A 10,239-nucleotide genomic window follows, 5' to 3' on the forward strand; every position below is an offset into this window, starting at 1 on the left:
TGACTTTTTTTTTAGATCATATTTTAGACATGTCTAAATATATGTATATATGTCTATATGTACTATAGCATGTCGTCTAAAATATCATGAATAGTTTTGATGTGAAACCAGAAACAGGAAGTACAGGCTGGAGATGGTGTCTGAATTTTATTTTGAAAGGTGCGTCTCATGAAACATTGATGATAAACCAAACTGAGCTTCCTGTTCAATGACATCCGTCACTGGTTCATCTGTCAATCAGGAAAAATGTGACATCACTTGACACTTAAAACATACAAACCCAACAGGTTCTTCATCATCATCATCATCATCATCATCATCATCATCATATCAAACAGGCATATTTACAACACGTAGAAATATTGCACACAAATCGAGCCCGGTTTCATTAGAGGGTTTGAAGAAGAGGAGGGAGAACGTTCAGTGTGCAAAAACACACGTATGTGTCACGGATCCGTTCAGTAGATAATATCCTGAGGAAGAAGCTGCAGTTACACATCAATAAAACGTCTGTGAGGAGGAACGTGATGATTTTGTGTTGTAATATAATAATAAACATTTCCTTCAGATTTATTACAGGCAGCTAAAAAAGTAAAAACCTGTTTTCTGTTTCCCGTATACTCGGAAGTTTTATTTGGTCACTTTAAAAAAAATCACGAATTCTGTGAATTAAATTTTCATGTTTTGAGAAATAAGTTATTTCAAGAATAAAGTAAAAGTCTGTGAGGAAATAAAGTTATGTGAAAAATATATTTTAAGAAAACTTTCTCTAAAAGTCGTAAAATAATAGTAACAAATAATGTCAACATTTTGAAAATAGAGTTATAACCTCTGGAGAAAAATATTTTACAAAACTTAATTTTCTTTGGAGAAAAGTCATTATATTAAATTAAAAAAAATACAGTCACAACATTGTGAGGAAAAAAGCTGTAATATTTTGAGAATAAATTACATTTAAGTTTAAAATGTTCATTTGTGGAAAAGTCATTGAAACGTCTCGAGAACAAAATCAGAATATTTAAAGACTCAAATAGTAAAATTTCAAGTTAAAGCTGAAATTTAATGAGAAAAAGGTTGAAATTCTTTTACGAAATTGTTGATGTTTTGAGAAGTTGTGGAACTAATTTAAGATTAATAACAGATTTACAAAAAAGGAAAATATTTGAAAGAAAAGTTGTGAATTTTGGAAACGAAAACGTGATCAAATGTTTTTTCTTGGTTTTCCCTCAAAATATCAGACTCGTCGGTTCAAAAGCCGACAGACCGATGAAGTCAGAGTTTAAAACTTCTATGAAGAAGTCGTCCATGTTTGTTGACGCTGTCGATGTGACGTCACGATCGGACAGTTATTCACGTGAAAAATAAAAACATCAGCGACAGATTGAAACCAGAAACGCTTCAAACGGCCAGTTTCACCAATTCTCCTGTTTGGGTTCCCGCTCGTTCCCACGGAGACGGTGCGTTCACTGCCATTAGGATATTTTACAGCTGTTTCTGCAGCTCTGTTCCGTCGGACTCGGCGGAGGCGGCCGGATCAGTTTGGGCTTTTTTAGCAGCGCCGCTCCGGTCCTCTTGGTGGCGCCGTGGTGGGCGGCGACGGAGTAGGAGCGTCCGTGCATCATGCGGGCGTTGAGGCCGTTGGCCACGGAGAAAGACTTGAGGTGAGAACGGAGCGGCGGCGGCAACGGCAGCTTATCGACCAGGTGGACCGGAGTGAAGGACACGATGGAGCGACAGCACAGATCCTGAAGACTCAACACTGAAACACAGAAACACAGAAACAAAACACAGAAACACTGAAACAAAACACAGAAACACAGAAACACTGAAACACAGAAACACTGAAACACTGAAACACAGAAACACTGAAACACTGAAACAAAACACAGAAACACAGAAACACTGAAACACTGAAACAAAACACAGAAACACAGAAACACAGAAACACAAACACTGAAACAAAACACAGAAACACTGAAACACAGAAACAAAACACTGAAACACTGAAACACTGAAACACTGAAACAAAACACAGAAACACAAACACAGAAACACTGAAACAAAACACAGAAACACTGAAACACAGAAACACAGAAACACTGAAACACAGAAACACTGAAACAAAACACAGAAACACTGAAACACTGAAACACAGAAACACTGAAACAAAACACAGAAACACTGAAACACTGAAACAAAACACTGAAACACAGAAACACAGAAACACAAACACAGAAACACTGAAACAAAACACAGAAACACTGAAACACTGAAACACAGAAACACAAACACAGAAACACTGAAACAAAACACTGAAACACTGAAACACAGAAACACAGAAACACTGAAACAAAACACAGAAACACTGAAACACTGAAACAAAACACTGAAACACAGAAACACAGAAACACAAACACAGAAACACTGAAACAAAACACAGAAACACAGAAACACTGAAACACAGAAACACTGAAACAAAACACAGAAACACAGAAACACTGAAACACAGAAACACTGAAACACAGAAACACTGAAACAAAACAGAAACACTGAAACACTGAAACAAAACACAGAAACACTGAAACACTGAAACACAGAAACACAAACACAGAAACACTGAAACACAGAAACAAAACACTGAAACAAAACACAGAAACACTGAAACACTGAAACAAAACACTGAAACACAGAAACACAGAAACACAAACACAGAAACACTGAAACAAAACACAGAAACACAGAAACACAGAAACACTGAAACACAGAAACACTGAAACAAAACACAGAAACACTGAAACACTGAAACACAGAAACACTGAAACAAAACAGAAACACTGAAACACTGAAACAAAACACAGAAACACTGAAACACAGAAACACAGAAACACAAACACAGAAACACTGAAACACAGAAACAAAACACTGAAACACTGAAACACAGAAACACAGAAACACAAACACAGAAACACTGAAACACAGAAACAAAACACTGAAACACTGAAACACAGAAACACAGAAACACTGAAACAAAACACAGAAACACTGAAACACAGAAACACAGAAACACTGAAACACTGAAACAAAACACAGAAACACTGAAACACAGAAACACAAACACAGAAACACAGAAACAAAACACAGAAACACTGAAACACTGAAACAAAACACAGAAACACTGAAACACAGAAACACAGAAACACAGAAACAAAACACAAACACAGAAACACAGAAACAAAACACTGAAACACTGAAACACAGAAACACTGAAACACAGAAACACAGAAACAAAACACTGAAACACTGAAACACAGAAACACAGAAACAAAACACAAACACAGAAACACAGAAACACAGAAACAAAACACTGAAACACTGAAACACAGAAACACTGAAACAAAACACTGAAACACAGAAACACTGAAACAAAACACTGAAACACAGAAACACTGAAACACTGAAACACAGAAACACAGAAACACAGAAACACAGAAACACTGAAACAAAACACAGAAACACTGAAACACTGAAACAAAACACTGAAACACAGAAACACAGAAACACAAACACAGAAACACTGAAACAAAACACAGAAACACAGAAACACTGAAACACAGAAACACTGAAACAAAACACAGAAACACTGAAACACTGAAACACAGAAACACTGAAACACTGAAACAAAACACAGAAACACTGAAACACTGAAACACTGAAACAAAACACAGAAACACTGAAACACAGAAACACAGAAACACTGAAACAAAACACAAACACAGAAACACAGAAACAAAACACTGAAACACTGAAACACAGAAACACTGAAACAAAACACTGAAACACAGAAACACTGAAACAAAACACTGAAACACTGAAACACAGAAACACAGAAACACTGAAACACAGAAACACTGAAACACTGAAACACTGAAACACAGAAACACTGAAACACTGAAACACTGAAACACAGAAACACAGAAACACTGAAACACTGAAACACAGAAACACTGAAACACAGAAACACTGAAACACAGAAACACTGAAACACAGTGGGGGGCAGCAGAGTACTGTAAGCAGTGTTGCCGGGGGTGACGGCCAACAGGTGGTGGTGGCTGACCTTTGCTGGGCCTCCAGAGCCGCTCCATGCCGTGCCGCATCAGGACGGTCCGGGCGAGCTGCGTGAACGACTCGGTGACGTTGAAGTCGCAGAGCGGACTGACCTCGAAGAAGGCCACGCCCACTTTCTCAGAGAACACCTGCGCCTGCTCCGTGCTCACCTGACGCTTGTAGGCCAGGTGGAGGCGGTTCCCCACCAGGATCTTGGGCACCCCCGGGGCATGCTGGGTAAACAGGACATAGCAAGGGCACGACTTTGACTGATTGATTGACTGATTGATTGATTGACTGACTGATTAATTAAATGATTGATTGATCCCTGACCTCGTCTATCTCTTTGATCCACCTGTCGATCCCATCGAAGGACCAGCGGTTGCTGATGTCGTACACCAGAATGACTCCCTGAGGAGGAAAATAAACAACAACAGTTGATTGATGGGAGATGGTGAAGCAAAGCCTTCTGGGAGATGTAGTCCAACTTCACCAAAGTTCACTGAGAAGGATTATTTATTATTGTTAATAATAAATAATAATAATAATAAAAGCTCCATGTGACTGACCTGTGCTCCTCTGGAATAAGATCTGAAGATGGTGCAGAACCGACCCTGACCCGACGTGTCCCTGAAACACAGACCGGAGGAGTCAAAGGTCAGGCTACAGCACACACACACACACACACACACACACACACACACACACACACAACTTTTGTTAGCTAAAGTCACTCCTTCTTATTAGTTTTCTGGAAGTAGTTTTACTTAAAAATATCGAAGTTTTGCAGTAAAGCCTTCCGCCTGCTCCAAGTTGGAAACTGTGAGGACAAACGAGCACCTTCATCTCCACCTGCAGGACGTTTGAGGTACTACAGATGATTATATTTCCAGTCTCCCGATTCGGAGGCTGAAATCTCAAACAAATAAAACCTGAAACATCAGGCTCACATGCTTCCTGTTTGTTGTTCTGAACCTGACCTCTCTTTTCTCACCACCGATCACATGACGTGACGAAGCGCCGGCGTGTTTCCGTACCAGAGCTGCAGCTTCACGCGTCTTCCGTCCAGCAGGATGGTGGTCGTCTTGTAGTCGATCCCTGAAACACAGCAGGTCCACGTTACAGTACAGCATGTAATACACCCACCAGTCCACTAGAGGCAGTACAGCATGTAATACACCCACCAGTCCACTAGAGGCAGTACAGCATGTAATACACCCACCAGTCCACTAGAGGCAGCACAGCATGTAATACACCCACCAGTCCACTAGAGGCAGTACAGCATGTAATACACCCACCAGTCCACTAGAGGCAGCACAGCATGTAATACACCCACCAGTCCACTAGAGGCAGTACAGCATGTAATACACCCACCAGTCCACTAGAGGCAGTACAGCATGTAATACACCCACCAGTCCACTAGAGGCAGTACAACATGTAATACACCCACCAGTCCACTAGAGGCAGTACAGCATGTAATACACCCACCAGTCCACTAGAGGCAGCACAGCATGTAATACACCCACCAGTCCACTAGAGGCAGTACAGCATGTAATACACCCACCAGTCCACTAGAGGCAGTACAGCATGTAATACACCCACCAGTCCACTAGAGGTTCCGGCGTCAGCGAGCCATCGCCTCGCTGTGAAAATAGAAGCACGTGACGAATTTCAAAATGACAAAAGTCGTTTTACGAAGTACAAAAAGTGCTAAAGTCCATAAAGGAAGATGAAACGCTGAAAAACAACATTCGTTTTCTCATAATCACGTGTTTTTGTTCTTATAACCACAGGATTTTTTCCCCCAAGGCTTAAATACGTAATTTTTTCTAAACCTAACCATATTTTTGAACCCTAAAGTTAACGTCGTTTTTTCCCCCCAAAACTTCGCCATGTTTTTTTTTGTTAAACAAAAGTAACAACTTTTTCCCCCTAAACTTTTTTCTGGCACCGTCCGCCCACAAACCCACAGCTATGTCTCGGTCTGTCAGAGGAGACGACCCAGAACCAGAACCAGAACCAATGTTGGGGGAAAACCCGGCAAACACGTGCCATTACAAAAAAACTCCTTGAAATGAAGAATACATGTAAAAATAAAGATAATATTATGTTACGACTTCAGATTTTTAGGTTTACTGAATGTAAAACATTTATTTTGGTCCAAATTCATTATGAATATTATTTTTGTAAAATAGATTTTAACAGCATTTTCTGTCACTGTTTTGAAATGCATCAGTCCCCTAAAGTCACTCCTTCTTCTTAGTTTTCTGGAGGTCCATCTGAAAATAATCCCTCATTCATTAGAAAAGAAGATTCAAGAAGACCTGTTTTTGGGGGCGTGTCTGTTTGATCAATCAGCTCATAAATGCAGGAGGTCTAAGTTATGATTGAGATTACACAGAAACAAACAATAATAATAAATAAATCTTCCTCCTAAACAACAGGTTGATCATGTGATCAGTCCAACAGCCTCCAACATGGCCGCCGGGCTGCCAGTTACATCATGTGTGAAGCCAGCGAGCGTCGACTCATCCTGACGCCCCCCCGCAGGCCGAGCGTGAGTCATGAGCAGCTGCCTGCCAGCATATATTAATATCTACAACACACACACACACACACACACACACACACACACACACACACACACACACACACACACACACACACACACACAGAGTGGACGGTGGACTTGTGAATAAAATAAATCATGAACTGTTTGAATGAAAACAGATGTTCAGGTTTCAGTTTGTTGTTGGTTTGACAAAAATACATAAATTAACATTATTGTTGTATATATCTTTTTAAATGATATCTGATTTCATGAGTTGGTGAATTCTCATCCAGGTTTTTTGGTGCCGTATTCTTTTGTCACAGGATTTGTTGACGACAAGAAAAATATAATAACTCCACAATTCATCAAAATAATAAAACGCTTCAAAACCTTTTGAGAGGTTTTTAATCCGAAGCCAGCAGGCGGTTTGTTTCTGTTCTGTTGTTTGTTTTTAATCTTCCAATTTTTTGCAGAATTTTAGATAATTTCACCTCTTTGGGCCTCAAACAGACAAATAGACAACTTGGACCTTCACTTCACAACATGTTTGTGTGTGTGTGTGTGTGCGTGTGCGTGTGTGCGTGTGTGTGCGTGTGTGCGTGCGTGTGTGTGTGTGTGTGTGTGTGTGTGTGTGTGCGTGCGTGTGCGTGTGCACGTGTCTTCTCCAGACTCACTGGTTTACACAGCTGGACTTCCCGCTGCGTAAAGCGTGCCTAAAAAACAGGAAACCAGCGCGCGTAAAACCTCCAAAAACACCCTGTGAATTTAATAACCCCCCCCCCCCCCCCCCCCTCACCCATGTTGTGTCCGTACGGGGACTCGGAGGCTCCGTCCTGAAGGCTCTCCAGGATCTCTCCCTTCCCCACGTCGCTGTCTCCCACCAACAGGAACTTGAGCAGGAAGTCGTGCTTCCTGGCGGCGCTGCTTCTGTGGCTCATCCTCGCGGCAGGTGACAGCGGAGATGTCCCATCACGAGACGAGACCCGGCGGCACAAACCCAAACACCCCCTTCTCCTGCGGGTCCAGAACCCGGAGACGGAGACACACGTGGAATAAATCCGCCTCTGGTTCCGTCCTCCTGCTTGTGTTTATATTCCGGACCAGACCGAGAGTCCAGGATCAGGAACCACCGGATGGACTCTGTGCCATCGGCGCGCATTTACGCACGGAGGTGGACCTCCTCCTGCTCCAGACGGTCAGTTCTGCTGCTGGACTCCCAAACTGAGGAGGACTGGCTGACGGATCTGTGGCTCCCCTCCCTCCGCCCCCCTGCTCCCGCAGAGGAGGTGAGGAGGGGGGAGGAAGGAGGAGGAGGAGGAGGAGAGAGGGAGCTATAAGGACTAATAAGACCGGCTCCCCTCCCTCTCATTGGCTCATCAGTTGAGTTGCTAGGGCAACCTCGATCCCGGATTGGACGCTGGAGACGTCCGTCAGCGCGCAGCAGAGGCCGTGCTATTGGCTACCCGTGTCACGTCAAGCACAATAGGCTGAGATAAATGGACAACTTCCTGTTTAAGCCTACAAAATAAAGCAGAGCTGAGCAGCGGTGGAAATAACTATGTTTACCAAAATAAAGCAACGATGAGGTTTTTCTACTTGAATTCTTTTAACTTCCTTGTGTTAATTGATGTTTTAATTATTTTTAATGTTTTGTTCAACATTTTGTAGCTTTTTAAAAAAAAATTAACATCTTGTGAAGGAACATTTCTCTTCTTCATGCAGGTTTGTCTTTGACACTCTGCTGCCCCCTACTGGTCAAACCGAAGCAGATCAAATCTTTCAATTTCTCCTGCAAAGAAGTTGTTTATTATATTAGTCACCATGTTTTCATGTTTTGTTTTGAAGCTAAAAGAAACAACAAAAAGCACCAGATTAAATATAAAGAATAAATATGGAAATAAACTTAATTGACTTAGATTTTATATTTGTTTATTTGTACCATCATATCCTTCGGCTCCGATAGGATACATTTATCTACCGAGTTACAGTTCGTTTTAAAGTGTGCACATAAATACCTATTAGTAGGAATAATCTGCTTTCATTTTGTAGTTTTGTTATATCCTTCTTTAGGCTTTTATTGTTTAAGGAGAACATAATTCTGACTCCCGTTCCAAATACACCCAAAAAACAAAACCAAACAGATTTTGTAATTCTTGAGTGTTCTCATTTTTTTGTTTTTAAAGATTTTTGAGTTATTTAAAGTCACGTTTTCACGTCACGAAAGAAACAAGAAAAAGAAAAACTTCTGTTTCCATGTCTCTGCAGATATCCACGTTTCAGAATTTATTGATCAGTCTTCACACTTTTAAAAAAGTTAACAAAATGAATTCGTCCTGAAACGTGGAAGCTTCGAGTCTCGATGACGAACAGTTCGGCCTGAAACCACGTCAACTCCGATGTTTACGTGTTTTACTCGTCATGTAGACGTCCGTCACTCAATCTGGAGCTTCAAAAGTTTTAACCGTCCAGAACCAAAGTTCATGTTCATGTTTTAAATAAATAAAAGATTTCAGCCAATGAGGAGCTGAGATTAAAAATAAGATGCTTTAAAGGGTTCAAACTTTGATATCCGTGTTTCTCTGTGTCATCGTTGACCTCTGACCTGCAGGACTGGATCAGGTTCTGTCACCGTGACGATGAAGCCCGGAGCGTCCGGACGGAAACACGACGTCGGTGAACGTCCTCTGAAACGATGTTTGCACCTCCTGATCCGACCGAATGTTGAGCGTCAGACGTTTTCTTACTTTAAAGTCCAAATCAGTTGTGATGTTTCGTTCTCCGAGAAGGGAGCGAGTCGTGGATGATTGGAAGTGGCTCCGCCCCCTCAGTTGTAGGCGTAACCGGGAAGCGGCAGCTGCTGACCCTCCTTGGCCTCGAAGAAGGTGTAGGACAGCGTGATGGTGTCCACCCGCGCCATCCGGGGGTCCTCGTCGAACTCCGGGTCGATGTAAAAGAAGACGGGCATGTCCACCTCCTCGTGGGGGTTCAGACGCTGCTCCTCGAAGCAGAAACACTGCAGACAGACCAGATGTTAAACAGCTGGAGGGACAGATGTTCTGTTCCTGAACGCAGCACCGTGATGCACACGGAGGACCAACAACCTTCATGAGGACGTATTCAGAGTCGTCTCTTCATCAACATCATCACTGAGTTCACCACGTTAACGTGACTGCTGGTATGTGAATGTTAGTGATGTCACAGCCGGGTGTTCCTGAGCCCATGCAGTGATTTCCACCACAGTATCGTGGCTGTTTTTAAAGCAGTTCCAACATTGATGTAACATGTTGTCATGTTGGAGAAGCCTGTTGCCATGGCGACACAGTTCAAAAGTGGCAGCAACAGCCAGGAAACTGAAACAAAGTGACAAAGAGGGAAGAAGAAGAGCACACAGACTAAATACAGCAGGGAGGGAAGGACAACGAGGGACAGGTGAAACTACTCAGGGGGCGGGGCCAACAATCATACAAAGGACAGGAAGTGAAACAAAGACAGACACGAGAGGTGAGTTATTTAAAAAAAGGAAGCACGAAACAGCAGAAAAGAAGTCGGAACCAGAACAGAACCTCAGAAGGTCCCAGTGGAAC

At 42.1% G+C, this 10,239-nt stretch overlaps 2 protein-coding genes across 8 annotated transcripts in view; both read right to left on the reverse strand.

Annotated features, from left to right (window-relative positions):
• Positions 1 to 134: 134 nt before the first annotated feature.
• Positions 135 to 8,123, reverse strand: LOC138204575 (ras-related protein Rab-40B-like). Of its 2 annotated transcripts, XM_069159891.1 has the most exons (6): positions 7,452 to 7,971; positions 5,142 to 5,202; positions 4,674 to 4,734; positions 4,438 to 4,515; positions 4,115 to 4,337; positions 135 to 1,759 (listed from the first exon to the last, which is right to left on the reverse strand). In XM_069159891.1, exons 1-6 carry the CDS (start codon positions 7,591 to 7,593, stop codon positions 1,473 to 1,475), a joined length of 852 nt encoding a protein of 283 aa, XP_069015992.1. In that variant the 5' UTR covers positions 7,594 to 7,971; the 3' UTR covers positions 135 to 1,472. The 2 variants fall into 2 exon arrangements, with proteins under 2 accessions (XP_069015992.1, XP_069015991.1); XM_069159890.1 differs by having other exon boundaries at positions 135 to 4,337; positions 7,452 to 8,123.
• A 444-nt stretch (positions 8,124 to 8,567) lies between these two features.
• cox11 (cytochrome c oxidase assembly homolog 11 (yeast)) overlaps positions 8,568 to 10,239 on the reverse strand; it is a 5,295-nt gene continuing 3,623 nt past the window's right edge. For all 6 annotated transcript variants that reach the window (XM_069159897.1, XM_069159894.1, XM_069159895.1 and 3 more), the window contains one exon: positions 8,568 to 9,668. In XM_069159897.1, coding sequence (XP_069015998.1) covers positions 9,480 to 9,668 — 189 coding nt within the window. In that variant the 3' untranslated portion in view covers positions 8,568 to 9,479. The remainder of the gene's footprint in view (positions 9,669 to 10,239) is intronic.

The sequence above is a fragment of the Embiotoca jacksoni genome, unplaced genomic scaffold, assembly GCF_022577435.1.
Source record: "Embiotoca jacksoni isolate LCO1_2020_lvr unplaced genomic scaffold, fEmbJac1.0.p SCAF_26, whole genome shotgun sequence".
Taxonomy (NCBI): Eukaryota; Metazoa; Chordata; class Actinopteri; family Embiotocidae; genus Embiotoca; species Embiotoca jacksoni.

Excerpts from the sequence above, each read along its gene's own strand:
- LOC138204575 (XM_069159890.1), bottom strand. The coding sequence starts at position 7,593 with ATGAGCCACAGAAGCAGCGCCGCCAGGAAGCACGACTTCCTGCTCAAG. Across the intron at positions 5,203-7,451 it reads CCCGTACGGACACAACATGG|GGATCGACTACAAGACGACC; the intron begins GTGAGGGGGGGG and ends GCTGTGTTTCAG. Across the intron at positions 4,735-5,141 it reads CGCGTGAAGCTGCAGCTCTG|GGACACGTCGGGTCAGGGTC; the intron begins GTACGGAAACAC and ends TCTGTGTTTCAG.